This window comes from Balaenoptera acutorostrata, chromosome 6 (genome assembly GCF_949987535.1).
Source record: "Balaenoptera acutorostrata chromosome 6, mBalAcu1.1, whole genome shotgun sequence".
Taxonomy (NCBI): Eukaryota; Metazoa; Chordata; class Mammalia; order Artiodactyla; family Balaenopteridae; genus Balaenoptera; species Balaenoptera acutorostrata.
Window position 1 is genome coordinate 76,384,401 of NC_080069.1, and position 22,288 is coordinate 76,406,688.

General features: G+C 39.0%; 1 protein-coding gene across 12 annotated transcripts in view; it reads right to left on the reverse strand.

Moving 5' to 3' along the window:
* Positions 1-22,288, reverse strand: part of TRPM3 (transient receptor potential cation channel subfamily M member 3) — a 526,465-nt gene that overhangs the window by 258,509 nt on the left and 245,668 nt on the right. For all 12 annotated transcript variants that reach the window (XM_007182257.2, XM_028166547.2, XM_028166549.2 and 9 more), the window contains exons 2-3: positions 9,046-9,125; positions 7,529-7,733 (exon numbers count right to left, since the gene is read on the reverse strand). In XM_007182257.2, the coding sequence (XP_007182319.1) occupies positions 7,529-7,733; positions 9,046-9,125 (285 nt within the window). The remainder of the gene's footprint in view (positions 1-7,528; positions 7,734-9,045; positions 9,126-22,288) is intronic.

The following is a 22,288-nucleotide window of genomic DNA, read 5'->3' on the forward strand; positions in this document are numbered from 1 at the left end:
TATGTGGAAGGTAAATGTAAGGTGTCACTGTTATTGGGTTCCTAGTTTGATGACCCACAAAACTTTGGGAGTGAAAATGCCATTGTAATTTATTCTATATTGTTTTTGTGATTCTTCAATGTTAGATAACAGGTGCTTCCAGGTGATGGATGCTGATAAGGCAAAGCTAAAGGTTTAGAAATAATACAAAACTTCACTGAGCATATCACCTAGTTGCAGGGGTACTCTATGAATTTTCTGCCAGAATTGCTTTTGTATAAAATTTTCTAGAACAAGATGAGTCTCTTGAGGAATGTCGGTTCTTCCTTCTCTATAGGTCTATGATTGAGATCAGAAGTTTAAGTGATATTGATACGTTCTAGTTTTATTCCCAGCTTCAGAAAGGTTTTCCAAAGGTACTGCCAGTCTAATGGCCTAGAGATTTCAAAGTGGAAACTGGAAAGCAACAGAGCAATTACAAAACCCCTCAAAAACCATACCTTGCTATATAAAGCTTCTTAGTTAGCTATAGTCCAGTGATTAGCTATTTTGTTTTGTGAACTGGGATTTATTTAATGTATTTTGTGCACGTCAGTCAACGATTCCCAGATCAAATCTGCATAATGCAAAGAAAGATAATTTTTTAAAAATCAGATTTAATCCTAAAGCATTTTAAGAGTATAAGGTTGTAGATGTCAAGCAGCTGACAGCCTCCCCACCCCCTTGAGTATCTCCTCAGTTTTACCTACTCCCTCTCACACACTCTCTGGTAATGCGCAGAGAAGAAGGCTTGCATCCTGGCTGACTCAACAGTTACAGCTCTAAGTGTAAAAATGAAGCACAGGAATAATTCTCTAAATTATACAAAAACTGTAATAAGGGGCTCAACCTGATCTAATAAGCTGAGTAAACAGCAAGGGAAAACCCAAAGAGAATTATGTGGGTGAGTTGAGAAGTTTAAATACAAGTCCTTAATTAGGTTATACTTACCTGGTCTGTAAGTTAGCTCAGCATTAACTGGAAGAGATGATTAGTAAGCAAATAAGAGTCTGTCTAATTAAGTCCAGCACTGCTTCCTTTTCTAAATAATTTAATAGACTCAGCCCCAGACAAAGAAGAGTCTTTGAGAAAGGACCCAACAATGTCTGCTGTTGGGCCATTTTGGTATTGCTCTCTCAGTCAGTTTTAAAAAGTTCCCTGGAACCCAGTCTAGTAAGAAAATGCCTAAACCAGAGCTTTAGTATCTCAGTACCTTCTTCCTTGGTCCTCATGTTCTGGTTTTTATGAGGCATCTGCATGAACTGCCAGGTTGTTTAACAGCCCAGGAATGGATTTGGGGGCCATGAATTTTTTGGTAAGATGTGGCTTGGTATAGAGGAGAGAGGAACGAGAATCCTTCACTTACTGTCAGCTCTGAATGTCTTCATTCTGTGTCACAACTTCTTTCTCTGTAAAGCGTGAGAGACACTGGTTTCACTGCTATTTCACTGGGGTTTGTCAAGTCTGAGAATTGAGGAAAGAATACCACAGAGTCCTGGGAGGGGCTCAGAAAATGGCTCCATTAACCTAGGATGTAATTTTACAAAGAGCTCTTCCTGCTCACAGCTTTTGAGTGTAATTAACCTCATCAAATACTAGAGATTTTATAATTCTATTAGAAAGTTTTCAAAACCCTTATAAAGAGTTAGAAACGTAATAGTCATTAGCTTCCTTTCAAAACATCTATTATAGGCTGCACCAGGAATACATGACAGAGAAGAAACAGAACTGATGGAGAGTGCTAAGGATCCTGAGTTTGAGAACTATCTTTGTCAAGTAATTGGGTGACTCTCAGAAAATAATTTAACCTCTCTGGGCTCGAGTTGCCTCATCTATAAAATAGGTAGACAGATTGGGATTATTCAGTATTTCTTAAGCCTGGCTGAACAGTAGATTAACTGGGTTAACTTTTAAAACACGTTGGGGACTTCCCTGGTGGCTCAGTGGTTAAGAATCTGCCTGCCAGTGCAAGGGACACAGGTTTGATCCCTGGTCTGGGAAGATCCCACATGCCGTGGAGCAACTAAGCCTGTGCACCACAACTACTGAGCCTGCGCTCTAGAGCCTGCGAGCCACAACTACTGAGCCTGTGCTCTAGAGCCTGTGAGCCACAACTACTGAGCCCGCACGCCACAACTACTGAAGCCTGTGCACCTAGAGCCCATGCTCTGCAACAAAAGAAGCCGCCGCAATGAGAAGCCCGTGCACCGCAAAGAACAGTAGTCCCTGCTCACCGCAACTAGAGAAAGCCCGTGCACAACAACAAAGACCCAATGCAGCCAAAAATAAATAAATAAAATAAATAAACAAAACATTTTGAATGCCCAGGTTCTATATCAGACCAATGAAGGAGACTCTCTGGGAATGATTCCTGGGCATGGGCATTGGTAGTAGCCCCACAAGTTATTGTGAGCCTCCAAGTAGAGAACCATTGCACTGATCCCTCAAGGGTCTTTGGTGATCAAAGTCCTGTGACATCATGCTGTACTGTCTATGTGGTAACAGAGATACATATGTGAGATATGGTTCTCACATAGCCCACCACATTTTAATAATGAGTCCCTTTTCTCCCACTGTATCTTCTACCAAACTATGGCAGATTCTGCCTCAAATTGTGTCCAGACCACATCAGCATTCTGAAGACCCAAGTGCTTTATTTTGGGCTGTCTTGAGGGGAAAAGTTAATGTTATATCTTATTTTTTTAAAAATTAATGAAGGTCAAAGTTAATCTGCCCTTTAGAATTTTTTGACCACTTTGTTAAAAATCATTTCAACTTTCAAATATTCTTGTCAGGAGAAGGGGACCAAAGACATATTAAGTTAGTTGACCTGATTCACTTCAATATTGGTGAATATTTAACCATGGCTTCCCCATCTAAAGACTGGCACTCTTTAACAGACAGTAGTTGCTGATTTTTCCCTTTGATGAACTGCATGTCGGTTTGTTGGAGAGAACAAGAGGTAAAGAAGGCACAGGTTGGCACAAAACGACTGTCCTGCCTGATAAAACAAGTCATCTGTCCTATGCATAACTCCACCCTTTTGTCTAGACAGGAGAATCGGAATAATTCAAGGCCAAGTATCTAAAGTGGACAAAATGCTCATCGTGCCTAGATGAACAGTGGGGACTCCCACTTGTTAAATATTGGGTTGTAATAAAAAAGAAAAAGTGGTCCTCATTTGGCAGGTTAGAGTCAGAAAGAAAGGTTTCCCCTTGAAGTGACTGCTCTGAGACCACCTAGGGCAGGCGAGACCTAACCTCAGTGCTGGCTTCATGGTCGTGCCACCAGCCCAGTCACACTGCTCAGAAGGGCAGTGTTCAGGGTTTAATGTTCTGCACTTGCTGTCTTGAAATTCTTGACAAATTTACCCTTGAATCCGTGTTTTGTAAGTGAAGCCTGATGGGACAGTGGAGCATGTGCAGAGGGCCTGGAGCCTCGGCTCACACGTCGCTACAGTCCCACGCCCTACCTCCTGCTGCCTCGCCAGAATGGGATTTCATTCATACACGCTCCTGCCTTTAGTGTCCCTGCCAGCCTAGCCTCCCCTCCCCAGCCCTGCCTGGGGCAGCGGACAGGGCCATGTTCCATCATTACCATCCATCCCTGGCTGGTACCTGGGTGCAGGCAAGGGCAGGGGCAGGGTCGGGCATGTGGCCTGTAGCATTTGAGGGCAGGTAAGGATGTAGCTGTCTTTGCCTTGGGCTGGCAGTGCCACGGTGGGTTTTGTGGGCAACTTTGTGGGAAGCCTCCCCCACTGGATACTGAGCACTTCCCAGTGTGGAGATGGCAATCCATTGACGGGTTGGGGCTGTAGTCATGGGAAAGGGGCATGGATTTCCCTACCCCTGTTGAGGGCCTACATTTTCATTTTATACTGGGCTCCACAAATCATGTAGCTGACCTTGCCTAACCTGACTGCCAACAGACAGCTCTGGGTTGGACAGAGCTATGTGGGACCTGGGGAGGGCTGTCAAGGTTCAATGTCCTTATGTGTTCACTCTTCTGGAACAGAGTGAAAGATCTAGCTGTCTCTTCAAGTTTTTCCTCTACTGTTAAATACCATAATATACACATATCATATAGTAGCTGTGTGACACAGGGCAAATTACTTAACTTTTCTGTGCCTTAGTATGTTATTCTGTCATGCAGGAATAATAATGCTAGTGTCATAAACATGAAATATACCAACATAGATAAGTACTTGGCACAGTGCTGGGCACATAGTAGATGTTTAATAAGTTTTAGTTGTCATTATTATTTGCTACAGACCCTGAAAACAGTTGCAAAAGTATTTTGATTGATACTTTGAAGGACACATGTTCTAGTAAATTTATTTGGAGATTCAATCTCCAGGATTCTTAAAAATTTCAAATTCACTAGAAATTTTTAGGAGGGGAAAAATTTCAGGTAGAAGAAAATTGTATCATGAGAAGGAATCTTGGCTTTGTCCATCATAAAAGGCACAAATGCCACACCCACAGTAGCTGTCTAATTGTTGAAGTCTACAGTGAGTAAAGTAGAGAGGATACCAGGTAACAGCTCATTTTCCGTTTTGCTAGAGTAAGTGGATGCAGGAGGTTGACTCAATGTGGAAGTCAAAGTGTATAATGTGGTGGTTTACAAGCCACATGTCTCCAGTCACTGATGAGCTGGTGTCCACAGTGGTGGCCTCCAGTTAGTGGCCGTCACTGACACCAGCTTATGCAGCCTGGTACTCCTGTGGAAATATGTTAACATATCTTTGGATTCCTAGGAAGTAAACGAAGCTGCTTCACTGTGCCATTACTATGATTTTCATAAATATATTGAGCACTAGCTGTATACCAGGTGATTTTATATTCTCTCTAATCCTTGTAACCATCTCATAAGGAAAACATGCCCACTTTATAAATAAGAAATCTTGAGGCTCAGCTAAGTTAATTGGTTTAACCAACACTTTTTAACTAGGCAGAGAGAGTGAGTGTTTAGACACAGTTCTATATGACGTCAAGATTTTGCATTTTATTTTAATTGATTGCAAAGCCTCTCCTGTAACTATAGTAAGTGAACACTTAGTGGAAGTGATAACATAGCAAACATTAATTTAGCTTTAACACCAGGTACTCTTCTAAGCACTTAATACATATTGACTCACTTAATCCTTGCTACAGCCCTATAAAGCAGGAATTACTATCCTCATTTTGCAGATGAGGAAACTGAGGCACTGGGAAGTTAAATAAACTGGGCCAGATTTTAAACCAGTAAGTGACAGGCCAGACTATAAACAAAGCAATGTGGCTTCAGATTCGGGGCTTAAGAACTAGGTGAAGAAATCAGAACTTCTTGAATTATTTTAAAGGGTTAACTGAAAAATTATGATTTGACTTTCTAAAATAATATACCAAGATATACACCCAAATGTATGTCCTTCAGAGTATTAATCAAAACATTTAAAAAAATTTTCAAAGCCTGAAGCAAATAATAATGATGATAGTAGCACAAATAACAGTTAAAATTAATTTTACAACTATTATGTGTCCTGGCACTGTGCCAGATGACTTACATATGCCATCTATTTAACATTTATAATGGTAGTATTATTATTCCTAGATAACAGAATAAATTACTGAGGCCCAGAGAATTTAATTGATGTTTCTCATGTCACACAGCAAATATATGATGGTTCTGGGATAAACTTAGACTGTCTGCATCCAAACCCCACATTCTTCACTTCCAAACTAGAACTCCATTCTTTCAGAATTTTTAGTGGTGGAAAACTTTATCTTCTGAGAACAGACCTGATTTTTAAAAACTAGCAGAAGCCGTTTGTGACAAAGCCCTAAGTTTTTTGAATTTTAGGTACTCGGGATTAACTTCTGATCAAAAACATCATTTGAAGAAAATACAGAGTGCTTTTCTCTCATGATCTATAAATTGTCTGAAAGCAGTCCCCAAAACACGTTCTGTGCACTCATGCATCACGGTAATTAGAATCTCCCTAGGTGATGACTTTGGAGGAATGCTCTACTTAAGACCAAATTTATGCTCTATATTTGACAGATACTGCATATTAATGAAGGAAATAACGGCTAAAAGTTTATCATATGCCTCTGGGCTTGTGGCATGATGCTTACAGGCATCATTCAAGCACCCTATGAAGTCACTGAGTATACTACTCTATAATGATTATTGACCGCTAAACCACTTCTTCATCTGCAGCACTCTTCTTATAGGGAGAACTTTCGTGACTTTTAATTAATGCACGGTTCCAGAGCATCCACACTGCATATGGTTCAATCTCATACTGTGAATGGGGACTGTACTGTAATTGGGAACCCTTAAGGATCTTGTGTGGGCATATCCATCCGTTAAGTGGATGAGGAAGTTACCAAGTCTTCATTTCCCTTGGTTCTGTCCAGGTCAAGACTACCGAACCCTTTCTTTGTTTTCCCCAGGCCTTTCTGGGGGTTGCACATAGCAGCCTCCTTTTCAGTATATTGCTCAGAATTAATTTTCTTAGGGAAGAACTGTGAGAATAGCTTGGTCAGCTACTCTTGGTGAAGAAAATACTGCAGTGGGAAGGGGGGGATGGGGGAAAGGGGAGAGAAGAGGAAAGAGACAAGAGAGGTGGCTTTATTGCACATTTTTAGACTGTAACTGGTGTGAAGTGAGTTCTCCTGCGTTTTGCAGTATGCTTCTCTAAGCAAAATTTCCTCTCCAAACTCAGAAAACTCCATGGCATGCCTGAGAACAGTCACCTCCAACTGCTCCACCCTCAACTAACTAACTCTCTCTCAACAGTTAGAAGCAAGCTCGTTGGAATACAGCATTTCTAGAATTTCCAAAAACACATGGTAGACTTTTCTCCTGGCAAAATCTGTCAGCCAAGTAGGGAGAGGTCCACGATGAAAGCTAAAATTTAGAAGCAACAACTCTTAGAAGTAAAATTTGTATACTTCCTACTGCCTCCTTTCCAAAAAAAAAAAAAATGCTTTTCATATGGAGCTGTTCTATTGAGAACATTATTGAACGTAGCTGCTTGAAGAAAAAGCACTCAATTTGGATGACAAGATCTCTGTTAGAACAGGGAAGGAAATAGTCTGGGATGATCATTTCTACCTTGAATTGAAAGAAATGCTAGTTACCAACCGAATGAAACAGAGACCTAAAGTTAAGATATTTTTTACCAAAGGAGTTAGAAAAACATGTCTCAATGGATGAGACCCAGAAAATAAAATAATGAACAGTGGATAACTGTAGAAAGCTACTTGTTATTATTATTAAAAACAAGAGTCACTGTGTCTGATCTCATACTAATCATTTCAAAAATCCTGAGAGGAAGGTTTTCTTTGCCCCATTTGACAGAGGAAGGGCAGAGCTGCACAGGAGCAGCACAGTTAGAGCAGGTCACCCAGCCAGGAACTGGCAAAGTTGGGATTCAGCCCAAAGACTAAATCTCCAGCTCTTCACCATTCCTTTGCAGGACTTGAGACAGAATTTGAGAAGTGACTGAATGGTTTCTGATTACCATGGCTTTGTTGGAATGGCCGCCTCCTTGGAACTCAATGGTCCCAAAAGCATCTGTGGGGCTGAGTTGAGTGTGCTTGCTGATGGACCACTTCTCAGACTGGATGTCATTTCGGGAGAGGCGACTTTCATTTTTCTCATTCTGAAGAACTGAGATACTGGGAGTGAGGCCGACATGCTGGCCTATTAAACGCCCGCAGCAACACCTATAACATAAGAGGTCAAAGTGAACCCCTTGTATTAGTAACAACTGTAATACACACTGAAGGCAACCTGCTGGAGAAACCTACAAACCATAGCAAGCCAGAGAGTCAGTTTTTAGGTGGAAACCATAATGTGGCCATACCTGGCAAATGGTGAACTCGGGATTTACTTGACATACATTTCTTTTCTTTTCTGGCCCCTCCACATTTTCCTCTAGCTGTATAGGCTGTAACATGCCTCCCATCCTTCTGCACCTACCCCCTTTCACACCTGCCACATTGTTCAGGATTGGAACGAAAAGAACGAACACCATGTAGATTTTTCTACTTCTCACTCCTCCCATCTATCAAATCTTGCACAAAGGACACTGAACAGCTTTGAGGGAAGAATTTTAACAGGTACATTTAAATAAGGACTCTCAATCATATGTGAGTCACAACCTAACTTGTCTTTTCCCAATTGACAGTCTGTCATATATCCAATTTTGAGAATGAAGATCTGCAGCTTAAGTGTTGTTGAAGAAACAATGAAAATATTATTCACAAGGTATTTGAAAACAAAATTCGCCCCTCATACCATGAAAATGTCCTTCATACTTTACTACTAGCACTGTTATGACTATTAGCAATAATACTGATACAGAGCTATCATTTATTAAATACTAACAGTGTGACATACATTTTATGGGTAAAATATTATAGTTTTGAAGGTTAGGTAATTTGTTCAAGGTTATACAGCTGGCCTATATGATTCCAGAGTCTATATTTTAAACTACTCCATTATACTGCCTTTTCATAAGGGCGTTTCCAGACATTCATATATTACTTTATCCCCAATGCTTCCCACCTTATATACTGTTGATCTTCAGGAAGGTAAGTAGAATATTAAAAATGTGATTGGATAGAAATCGAAAGGTCTGCAGTCTAATTAGTAATCTGCTAGGAGTATTTCCTTTAAAAGTCTTTTTTTCACTGTAGCAGAGCATTTTAGTAAAAAGTAAGCATTTTGATGAAATGCTAGAAAGGGAAAACCAGTAACCACACTAAATATATATATATCCCATTCCTATAGACTGTGATGAATTCCCTTCCCAATGGTGTAGCTTTTATTTCGTACAGGCTCTCAGACAATTAACTGCAGGCATGGCATATTACATGGTGTGTATATATGAGATTGCTTCAAAGATGTCCAGCAACAATTAAAAAATGATCTTTAACATTCGTTCTCTTGCAATGGATAGTGATTGGTATCATATTTTTGGTCCCATAATTGCTACTTCATGTTCTTGCTACATTACAGAGACAGCAAGATTACCTATGGGGGTCTTTGGTGCTGGGTATGATGTGAACACATTCTCTTTTATAAAACGCTCTTTCTATCCAGGACTTCTGAGCCTGAAAAAAAAAAAAAAAGAAGAGGAAAGGTGAACACAACCTTTAAGTATTTTTGACTAGAAAGCAAAATTTCATAATCACTTAAGAGACTAGTGTCTCATAAACTGAACTGAAATTGTGGTTACTTCACACATAAACACTGCATATAACAAAATCAATTATTACCAGAATCTGCTGGTTAGGTTATTTAACATTATAATACGAGAGTTAAAGGAAATGACCATAATAAAAAATGTTAGTAATGAAACTATATACAAGTTCATAATGACTTCTGAAGAACAGAAAAATAATGCTATTTACAGAGAAAATGAAAGCCATAGAGCAGGATGTTTATAACCCTTTAGTTAACAAGTATTCAGTGGTAGGAAGAAATACATCTAAATAAGCATACGGTTTTCATGGCTGACACTTCCATTAGATTTTCCTTATAGAAAGAAAGAAAAACGGTGAGGAAATTACATAATTTGAGCCCTAATCCATCACCACGTTTTTTCTAAAATCCAAATTAGCAATGTTTGAATATGGAGGGGAAAAAAGGAAATGGAAACATAGGAAGATAAATGTCTTCATCACAGTCCAAAATTTCACAGGTAATGCCTTTGGAAGGAAGGAAGATACCACATTTTTTGGCATCCCACATGCCTTTCAGCACAGCAAACATGGCTTCTTAGAATGAACACTGTTGGGACTGTCCACCCAGAAGCCTGGCCACTGAGATTGGGCTCCCAGAAGGATGAAGGAAGTTTCAACAAACTGTACCATCCTTGTTCCAAAGCAGTGTCCATCCTTCATCCCTTAACCCCTTTTTTTAGAAGCATTTGAAACAGCAGCGGAACCTCCTACGAAATCCAGTAAGCTACTCAGAAGATTCCTTCTCTAAGCGCGTGTTTAAAACAGAAGTTGCTAGAGTAACGTGTAATGTTATATCTACATGGCATCGTCTTCTCTCTAACCCAGCATCAGGACCAAATTCCTACTTTTAAAATATACGGGACCAAAGCCCAACTAAGCTGTTTACCTGGCCTGTCCCAATGACCAGTGTTAACTGTTACAAGCCCCTGCTTGTTGGCTGTAATTGATATTGACTCTGCCAGGGACCCAGATGTCTGTATAAGTTGTGCTAAGGTCTGGTTTGCCCTCAACCCCTTAATATTGCACCTGCCTCCTCTCTCACAGTGGAGTCTATTCGAGCATGTGGCACAGAAGGAAGTAGTTGTCTTATATTCATGACAAAGCACATTTTAAAAGTAGCAACGCGGGGGGGGGGGGATGCTTGAGGGATACAAAGGACCTGCATCCTGTTTCAGTCATGGTTACAATCAGGTTGCATAATTTCTGAGTGTTTATACATTGTCCACGTGAAAAGGAGCACCCACCCTGCCACAGAGATACCTGGGTCCAGGTGGCCCTCTGCACCCTCACACCACAAAACTAACATTTGCAGTCATTTGTCATCTGGGCATGGAAAAAGCCCCAGTGTCTATTCTTAAACATTTTTCTTCTCAAATACATAGGAAAAACTAGTGGGTACATCTTTGCAGCAGAAATGAGCTTAGCAGCATAGATAACCAGTCTTTATCTCTGTAAAAAGCCTGTAAGTTAAACTATTCATAGGCTGTGATTTTTCCTAGAAACTGAATACTTTCTTTGATAACATCTCTTGGCAGATAGATGGTAAAAATATTCCTCACTGGACATCTGCAACCAACTTTTACTACACCTTGGGGAGCAGAAAAGGGAGAGCATACTTTCCCTTTTTTTGTGGCCCACTATCTGGGAATTTCAGGGAGTGCTGATCAATACTCATTGAGAGAAAGCAGGAATGGCAGTATCATGGGTAGACAATGACGTTTGCAGTTAGAAAAAGTTGTCGTGCATGGGATTCTGCGGCTTGGACAAAGTCGTGTAATTTCTCTGATCTTCGGTTTTCCTCATCTATAAAATGGGCACAAAAATAATGCCTGACACAGAGTTGTTATCATTATTTAGGTACCAAGTTTTCACTTCAAGAACAGGGACCGGTCCTAGGTTGGCCTGGTACTAGAAGTTCAGATAAAGGTTTAGATGAGATTACTATGAAACTGCTGTAGCAGATCTGACCTAAATTGATTTCACTTTGCACTGGAGATGATATGCTCTCAGAAGGCCTGGCTGGCCACAAACAAGGTATACAGAAAAGCTATTTAACTTTCCTGAGCTTTTTCTATAACATGAGGGTACCACAGCTACTTTGGAGAGTTGTTGTATTAATCAAAGCAAATGATTCAGAGAAAGCACCTGGCACATAGTAGGCACTCAGTAGGTAATAACAATGCTTAACCTTTATTAAGGGTTCATCATGTACCTGGAATTGCGCTGTATACGTATTATCTCCATGGAGCCGCACAAGAACCCCGTGAGGGAAGTACTACTATTATGTCCATTTTACCAATGAAGAAATTGAGTCAGAGATGCAGCAGATTAGAAGACAGAGTTTGAACGTGAGCAGTCTGACTCCAGAGTTCACACTCTTACCCACTCTGCTCAACTGCCTCTCCAAATTAGGTTTTATTGGTATTAAATACCCCAGATCTGGGCAGTGCCATCTGGGCTTGCCTGGGATGCCTTCTAGAGGCATGTCTGGGAACCAGTTCATACCTGCACCTTTCCCCTCCTTATTTCCCCCTGCCAGTCCCCACAAGTGGAGTAATGAACACTCTGCTCTCTGTTCCTCTCTCCTTGGGGTCAAGGATTGAGGTGGGACATTAGGCAGACATCAGAATATGAGAAAGACGTAAAAGAAGGGGGGGGATCACTATAACGGCTACCCCAAAGAAATGTAATCACACAGGACTCCCAACTTGAGAATCTGGGGGCCACAACAAATAGATTACACTTTTCAAGGGCACCTCCATTATTTCTCTCACTCATGGATCCTGGTTTCAACTTGGAAGGCCCTGGAAGGTTTACACAGATGGTGTGTAATAAGAATGACTGCATATGGATTGTCAACTTGTTTGTTAGTCTTTAAGTAATCTGACTTGTGTGCAGTTTAGCAACTTAATTACCTTCTCAAAGGTGAAAAGCTACCTCACTGTCAGCAAAGGGATTGAGGATCAGTTTCTATTTCTTATTATTAGCAAACTAACAGTTTCTCTTGCAAAGGCATAGAAAATTGGGAGGGGAGAAAATGTAAAAAAATCTTTCCATCATTCATAATTGAGTCGGATTCTCTTTTTGAGAAGAAAAGCATAATACATAACAGGAAGAGTGCACGTATAGCACATGAATTAGGAATTCTACCAAATATCATGCATAATTTACTATGCTTTATTGTGGGCTTTGCTTTATTGTGCTTTTATTCAGTCTTCAGTGTGGATGGATATTAGATTTTTAAAATCATTTTCTTGGAGAAGGCATATTTGATGTATAATCATGATTTAACTTGTTCCCTAAACTAGTTCCCTTTTCCTTTGTTCAAAGGCTTTGAACTACTCTGTGTGAAGCTTTATACTTGGTTGCAACACCCAACTAAGTTAGCACAGAATGGCTATCCTTATTGTTAGAAAGCATGAAACAGTTTTGACATGCCATATTTCTAGCTGACCCTTTAACTCTCTTCTAACGCAAAACTTCAACAGCATGCCCTAAAATCTCTTCTTTCTAAATATGCTTTGGAGGGCTCATGTACTCTTAGAAAAGGTGGCTTCTATCAGCTCTTAGAAAATCACTTTTCTAAAGGCAGAACAGTCACATCACCATGACTGAGTTGGCGAAGGGCTATTTTCTTTCTTGTCTTTCTGCATTATCAGTCATGTGTGATGTGTAATAGGGAACTGTTTTTCAAAGGCTAATAATTAAAGGACATCTTATTCAAAACAAAAATGAGGACATTCACATGTCAAGAAAAGTATAATAATAACCCTCAAAGAATAAAGTACGTATGAATTTTGAAAGTCAAATGTACAGTCAATAAAGCATCAAAATAATTGGAACTGAAAAAAGAAGAAAAAATGGTTTCATTTAACAAAGTTTCAACTCTTTTTCACAAAGACTCTGCTACAAACATTAGTCTCTCAAACTTCTTTGACTCTTCCTACCACCCACTCCCCATTAACTACAGAATTAAGACCTTCTCCGGGCAACATGATTTACAAGTACTTACATAGAGTATGTATTAAATCTGTCTACAGAAAGTCTCAGAAACTGCTATTGCAATCTACCCTTTAGCAGGGCAACTTAACAGGACACCAATCCAGTCCAGTAATTCCAAGATTAGAAAAAGAGTCCACTAACTTTATAGGAACAAATTACGAGCAAAACTTTACATCCCTCATTTTAAGACTCTCAGGTTTAAAAGGTACACTCTGCCCTAATCAGAACAAAACACCAAAGACCCCAAGGTACTGAATGCCTGTGTTCATTTTTACCTTTTGCTTTCCCTCAACATCTCCCTGGCATTCCCTGGGTCTTCCTCTAGATCCCCAGATCCAGTATTGGGAGGTTGAACAAGAAGAAAATGAGCTGAAATCATTTTACCTGAGCATTGACTCTGGGTGGTGGCAAAGGCAGTCCCACGAGCAGCTCTTGTTGCTTTCATTTTGCTGCATCTGGGGCTGGTCATCCCGTTAATAATGCTCTTATGACCGCCCACTGGAAAAAAAGTCACTTGCCCGGCTCTTCCCCCAAGAGACGTTTCAAGTAAGCAATGAACTTGGGCAGATTAGCCCCTTGGAATGTGCTGCTTTGGGATTAGCCTCACTAAGAATCCCATGGACATTCCCTCGCAGCCCTCAAACACTGCTTGATTTGAACATCTAATCTGACGCCAGAAGAAAAACAAATCCCCGGAGAGATCGGATTTAACTGGCACAAGTCCTGACAGGCTCTCCCCCCTTTTCTTTTTCCATTTTCAGAGAGAAGGCTTGTGAAAGTGTGATAAGGTGTTCTGAGTTCTGAAAAGTTCAACTTTGGAAAGCAAATCCTTCTAAAGAAACAGTATATTAATGCTCCGAGTGGTTTGAACACACAAGCGGCATTGTTCATTCCTCCCCAAAGGATGGAATGATAGCATTTCTTTAAAGAGGAACTGCTAAAAACTCTGAATGTTTCAAAAGGATAGCTGGGTCCCTGAATGTGAGCCCAAGGAGAATAAAGTTGGGGTCTGTCAGTAACCTTCCACAACTTCTGAGATGTCAAAAAATAATACAACTGATCACACTTCTTATCCTGCAGCCCCTCCCCCACTACTGTAACTGTGTGACTAGAAACCTACACTCCCCTGTTTCCCTATTAAAAAAAGATGAGCTGGGACTATTACAGCACATGGATGCAGGCTGAAAGCAGTGGCACTGTGATGTGTTTATCTGGGGCGGGTGGAGGGCAACTTAGAGGTTCTGGCTCACACAACACAAAAGGGCTCTTTCAAATATCTTCCAAGAATAAGTTTTTTAGATAATAGTAGTTCTTAGCTAGATAAGTGAATGAACTGGGGAAGAAGAGAGCTCAACTTTCAACAAGGCAAAAATACTTTTAAAGAAGTGACTATGTGAACACTTCACCTCCAAAAGACTTATCTTTTCTTGCAGATGGAAGTCAGAGCTGAGAGGTGTGTTCATCATCAACTCTGTGGGCTGTGAACCTCTGAGGGCAGTGTCATTTTGAGCTTCATTTTCCCACAATCTCCTCTCAAAGCACCTAGTATGTGTTATGTGGGCACTCCCTGAGAATCACAGTGGGAACTGGGTGACTTATTTCTAGCTTGGATCAGATCCAAAGCCTTCTCCCTGCCTCTCTGCTGTTTCCAGGATGGATCTCTTTCAAACTCCCCCATCTTCTGGTCTCTCACTTACCAAGGTTTCCCCGGAGACAAGGGGCAACAAACTACTTAGTGACTTTCAACTGAGGAAACACTACAATAAGCAAAATGCAAATGAATCATCATCAGACTGAGCGTGAGCATTAAACATGAGATGGAGAAGTCCCTTTGACAGTCTTCAGGAGTTGCCTGCAGAATAATACGTAGTGATGGCCTTAATAATGAGGATACCTATCCTTCTATGCAGCTGTAACACTCCTATGCATTTATTCTTAGGGAATCAACAGAGATGTGAGCACACAAAGATGTTCACCACAGCGTTATTTATAATTCAGAAAAATTGGAAACAAATGGAAATTAATGGGAGGCTAATTAAACTATGGTTTCATGCTGTTTGATGACCACAATCAGGTTTCAGAAGACTATTTAATTACATAGAGAAATATACATTTTCACATTGTTATGTGAGAAAAGCAGGACAAAATTTTAAGTAGAGAATAATTACAAATTTAAAATAGATACAGAGATGATTGGGAATATACTAAAGTGGAAACTGTAGCTAATTTTTATTTTCTTCCTTTTGCTTTTTTATATTTTCCAAAGTTTTCTTCTGTAACCATATATTTATAGTCATGAAATTATATTCTATATGGTCAGAAGATTTCCAGATTTTTTTTTCCAGCTGTTAAGCTCGACCTTATGATAATGGGAAGTCATTAGGAAAGAGCAGTTCAGGAAGTGACGTACGAAGAGCTCAGTTAAAAGAGAGGGCTCAGTGGTTAATATTTGGAAAGGGAAGTTCTATAGTGTACAGGATGAGTTTCCTAGGGTATAAAGGCTGGAGAGAGAGAGAGAGAGAGGAGCAGGGAAGGGAACAGAGAAGAGGAGGAGGAGATGGAAGAAGACGGGGAGGGCTGGCTGACAGGCAGGCATCTGAGAGATACTGAGATCTGATATCTACTTCACTAGATACTACTTCAGTTCCTCATCTGACTTACTTTAAATCTTGAGTTCAATCAGATCCATACTGAGTCTTTTAAATATTGCCCATGTGTTTTTTTTAGCCTTATTCTCTCTAGTCTTACTCATTTTTTGTTGCTGTTTTTCTTTTCGCTTATTTTTCCTTCCTAGAGAGAAATATTTGATAGGGAAAAGGATATGAGGCACCTTCTATGAACTTTACACCAAAGACAAAAATACTGCCACCAGAACCACGAGCATTCTGTCTATGTGAACTAGGAAGCCTGAGGTAAAAATCAGCACAGCATTTCTTTCATATGAGGTCACAGATGATCTTCAGGACTCTGATTTGAGAAGGTAATTAGTTCCAAAGAGACTTGTAGCTCTGGGCCACACTGTCCACACAGATCTTTTAAAAATCCTATGCATTACCCAACAATGCAACTTCAACTCCTGACAGGATATATCACCATCTTGTTTCAGATGTAGTTTAGAGAGAATATACTTTGAATACTAACAAGAGGAAACCACAAGTGTAATGCGAACTGTGGTTATTCTTCACTCCTATCTTCATGTAATGGCAGATTACCTTATTCTTCCAATTCATCGTTAAAGAAAAAAGATCACACTTGAATAGAATATACTAAAAAGTTCCCACTGGTACATAACTCAATTTTAAAAAATGAAATCAGATTTTCTACAAGTAGAAACTAGACTTTGACATGGATGATTTGTATTCATTTTTATAAAGATGTCCAAAGCATTCCTTTCTGTGATGTCCACATTTAATAACAACAATGACAACAAGAGCATGATATAGAGGAGGGGTCAGTAAACATTTTCTGTAAAGTGCTGGATGGTAAATAATTTAGGCTCTCTGTGGGTCACATGGTCTCCGTCACAACATTCAACTCTGCTGTTGCAGCACAAAAGCGCTCATAGGCCAGATATAAACAAATGAGCACTGCTGCGTTCCAATAAAACAGGCAGTGGGCTGGAACTGGTGTGTACTGATCAGCCCTTGCTATAGAGAAAGGGGGTATGTCTGATGGGGCAGCAGGGGAGGGGGGTGACGGTCCTAAAAACCAGGCTTCCATGGCACCACCACTAGCTTGTCTTGGCTCTTCCTTAAGCATGTCAGGCAAGTTCTCAGGTACTTTTGCTTCTGTTGTTCCTTCTACCTGGACAGCTCCATCCTCAGATTGCCCACAACTTGCCCATCAGCACATTAGGAACACTGACGGGCCCGGACACTCCATCTGAAGGCACACCTGTGTCATCATTCTCTACTCTGTAACTTCCCTCTCTTTTCCTCTTCACATTACCTTCACATTACCTAGCATTATGCCATGTGTTCACGTATTTATTTTTCACATTACCTAGCATTATGCCATGTGTTCACGTATTTATTTTTTGTCTATTTCCCCCACTAGGATGTAAGTTCCTGAGGGCAGTGATTTTATTTTGTTACTGCTGTCACTCCAGCACCTAGAACTGTGTTTGGGACGTGGTCAGCATACAAAGGTGACTTAGGGACATTTGATTTACTTGTACATCAATTCCTCACCTGTAAGATGATGACATCAGATGGACCTGTGTTTCCCAGAGGTGGTACCCAGATGCATTTTTCTTTTAACAGTTGGATTTATAATAATATATAATATTTAAGCAATGGCTAAACCTGTAATTTAATAAATATTATTGTTTGGTGACATACATTTTCTTTTGTGGAGTTATGAAAAAATGAATCCATCCAAAATATTTAATAAATTAGATTAAAAATGATTTGTAGATAATGATGGTACCACATAAGCAAGTGAAGTTTGGGAAACACAGGACCAATTCCTCTTAAATGCCCCTTTGGCTCCTTGTTTTTATTCTAATGCATGAAAATAAATGTATTGTGTTCTCTAATATTCAGAATTGCCCTTGACCTATAAAGTAAAACAATGCCAGAGGAACATGACAAAGCCAGCTGCCTCTGGAGCATAATACCACCAACATGGTTTTCCTAAAACAGTCAATCAGGATACCCCCTGGTCAATACCCTTCTTTAGCTCCCCAACCCCAACAAGATCAGATCAGTTCAGTATTTAAAACCTTTCAGGATCTGCCTCTGAAACTATCTGTTCAAATCTCTCAATCTCCCTCCAAATCTTTAAACACATTATGCTCCAGTACACTAGATTATCGATTATTTCCCTAATGCACCATGCTGTGCCACACTCCTCAGCCTTTGAATATGCTGTCCCATTTGCCTGGAATGCTAGGTTCCTCCTTCTGTACTTAGCAAACACCTGTTTGTTCTTGCTAACTCTGCACAAAATATTGTATTCTTCGACAAGCTTGGCTGGCCACTGCCAGACAGAATGAATCACCACAACTACTGATCCACTTCCATACCTTGCTCACACTTCCATTAGAAGAAAAGTCATATAATTTTATAATTATTTGTTTTCATTTCAAGATTTATAATCACCCACTGCCAATTTCTGCTGCAAACACACAGTACTCTGGGTCTATCATGGCATAACTAGAGTTTCATAGCCTTGCCTAGGACACTCTCCTTCTTTTTCTATTTTTAACATTGTTTCTGCAGAAATATCAATTTCTCACTCCTAGTCAGTCATCTTTGGGGAATAATTCTTTGTGGGTTATTTATACTAAATTATTTTAATTACTATAATTAGTATATAAATTATTATACAAATTATTTGTACTAAAATTCTCCTTATAGCCTCTAAACTTAAATCATATACACCTTAACATAAAGTTAAATTAGATTATATTTTATCACTAGATTTGCAAACAATTCAATAAATTATGCTTTGTAATTATAACTGAAACATCTTTTTTCAGTAGGTCATGCTATGTAAATTACACTTAAATACAGGCAGAATTTTATATAGATGTACTATGAATATATACTAATGTTAACCTCCTAGAATTTTTGTGAACAATTTAAAAATATATTTCATGTTTCTTTGGAAAATTGTTTCTTCATTATGAATCAGTTAATTATTGCTTGGCAATAATATATTACGTTTATAAACTATTCTACAGTTCACAAATGCTTCCAAACATAGTATTTTATGCAATACTCACAATAACTCTGTAAGGTAGGTATTATAAAATTCCATTATTCAAATTAAAAACTGGGGTCTACAGAGGTTTAGTCTCATTCCTAAGTTGTACATCAGCTATTGGCTTAGCCTGATGGAGCCAAAGCCCTTGTGCGTCCATAGGGTACACAGGGTACAGAGAACCCTGCATCCTCTATATGCTATAACTAACCTTAGGAATTCTGAGTCATCTTTTTCTTCTTTGTGGTGGGATAAGTGCATTTTAATCATTATGATCTTAATAAAAATATACACACTTCATCAAGCCTAAAAGACTGTTGAAAAATTGAAATGAGGACATAGGCTTCTATTTCAAAAGTATCCTAATTATGATCAAGGATTAGACATCTGTTTGAATACAATAGCTATTTCCATACATGGTGACATAAAAACTTAAAAGCTCCACACATACTTTCAGCGACTTCACTGCCTTCATTGACCAAAAAACATACCTACATTGGAGCCAGCTCTATGAAACCGGTGTACGTCTTAAGAAGATAATAATAGGATAAACTTCACCCAGAGAAGTAGGAAATGAAAGACAAAATTATGACTAACAAAATTATAAGACTGAGATTTGACATATTCAAGAGGTAGAAAGTTTAAAATGATAGGTCATTTGTTAGAAAGCAGCATCAGTGTGACAATGCCAGTGTACAGCAAGTCACTGGGAGGGCTTTCTACATTCCTGGAGGCCGCATACATGGGAAATACAACCTTGTTTTCTGTCAAGTAAATGCAGAGCTGGGCCAATGTAATGTCATCCTTTAAGTCCTTAATTCTGTTTAGCTTTCACAATTCATTCCCACATCATTCTGATTTTGTCAGGAACTAAAGAAATGTGCTGAGTCATGAAATTGGAACATTCTATGTTATGTTGAAATGTGGAGTTTATGTGACAAATGATATCATAGATTCAGAGGCTGATTTTTACTTTGTTTGCCTCTTTTGCCCTGGAAGGATGAAGATGCTAAGAAGAAGGGGACAATGGATCAGTAGCTGTACTTCTATTTGTAATGGAGTTCTCAAATGAGGATTAACTGCTTAGGAAATCAGTGTCTCTCTCTCTCTCTCATTTTTATTATTTTTAGTTTCTTTATCATCAGTCCTAATTACCTTAAAGTATTTGGGGTACAGAAACAGACTCATCTTAATCAATGAGTGATTAGTTCAGTTCAAACTCTTCATCCTCACAAAGTACAGACTTAAATTTGGGGCAGGATTTTATTTCTGAAATCTTGATTTTCTTTATCCATTCAAAGGCAGAGCCTAGTGGAAGCATGACTGATTAGGGGTCCCAAGATATGCATCCTAGCCATGCCTTGTTGACCCCTAGTCGTGTAAACTTGGGGGAGGACTTAATCTTGGTGATCTCATGGTCAACCCCAGCTCTCAGAGCTGAGGATTCTGGGAATCAGAACCTGACAGCTTTGTTATTAGTTCCTCATTAATGTGTACAAAATAGATGTAGAGGTGTTTTTTTTTTAAATAAGAGGGTATTTTTATTTTAATTTTTACAAATTCATGAAATAACTATTCTTTTGATAACAAACAAAAATGTAGCAGAGCACACAGTTTTGTGCTTACTGAGCACAAAGCACATAAGGAGATTTGAACTAATAAATAATCCCTGAAAGAATTCTCCCCAGACTCCAACCATTCTTAAGAATGCCCCTGGTTTAGCAATCTGGCACACGTGTCAAGTCCTAATTCTGTTTCAATAAGACTTCAAGTATTATTAAGACATTACTGCAATTAATTAATAACTTGACATTTCTATTTCTGCTATTGAGAGAGTTTTCAAGACCAGAACTTGCTGTTCTCTTGCCCTGATTCCCAACCAAATGATAAATCAAATCTTGATGGTCATTCCAGTCAGAATATGCAGAGTCTGCCCACGATTTGTAATTTTTCTTTAACCTAACAATCAAGAATTACTTAACTGGAGAAACTGAGGCCAAATCAATACCATTTTTATCATCAGAAGTAAGTTATAAGCAGATAGGTCCAGTGATGTAACTGTAAAGCTATTCCTATCTCTCTCTGGAAATGAAAAATTATTAGGTATTAAGTTAATGCAGCATAAATGTATTTCTGTCTGATAGTCATCTTTCTCTGTCAAATTACTAGATTGTTAGGTAGAAAATAAAGGCATCCACATAAATTCAGCCAGTGGTTATGTTGTACTAATGTGACAGTTTTAAAGTGGTTCAAGGTTATTAGCTTCCATATATTGCCAATGCCTTTCCTTACATACTCCCTACCAAAGCCTATATCTTTTTGATTTATTCTTACCTTAGTATGTTAATAAAAAAATTTCTCTGAAAGATTTTAGGTCCTGGAAGATACTAATACATTTATTAGCTTTCTTTAAATATATTAATTTAAATTTGATGCACATAGAAACGAACAAAAATTCAGAAGTAGGTGTAAAAAATGTTAGTAGGTAGTGCAAAAATATAGATTTAGTTTCCAAGTTGTATTCCATTGGATGGCAACGTGGTATTTTTCTCCTGTTTTCTTACCACCTCACCCTTACTCTGATGTAGAGAATACCATTCTTTGGATATTTGATGCCAAAATGAAATTCTGATAGCAAAATTCTTCTGAAGGAAGCTATATTAGTAAAGCTATTTTTTAAAATGGACTGTGCTGGCTTTCTAATTTGTCCCTTTAATTCATTCTCCACCCAGCACAAGAGTGATCATTTTTTTTCTTAATTAATAGACTTTCTTAGAGAAGTTTTAGATTTAAAGAAAAATTGACCAGAAGTACAGAGAGTTCTCAAATATCCCCTCCCTCCACTTATCCCCATGGTTTCCCATATTATTTAACTCCTTGCACTGCTGTGCTACATCTGTTCCAAATGACGACCTGATACTGATATATTTCCATTAACTAAAATCCACAGTTTACATCAGGGTTCACTCTTTGTGTTGTACAGTTCTATGGTTTTGCCAAATGCATAATATCATGTATCCATCATAGCAGTATCATATAGAATAGTTTTACTGATGACCATTTAAAATAATTATTAGCTCGTGGCATTCCATCTCCCTTACCCCAAATCACTCAGTGACTCCCAGAATAAAATCGAGATGCCTTAGCAGGTCTCAGAGGCCTTGCACAGTCACATCCCAACTCACTACCTCCAGCCATACCAGCCTTCTTTCAGATCTGCAACTTTTCCACATAAAAGAGATGGAAGAGTAAAAATGTCATGATAGAATTTACTCTTTAATTTGAATACTCCTTTTTAAGGGGATACAAATAACACTCATGAC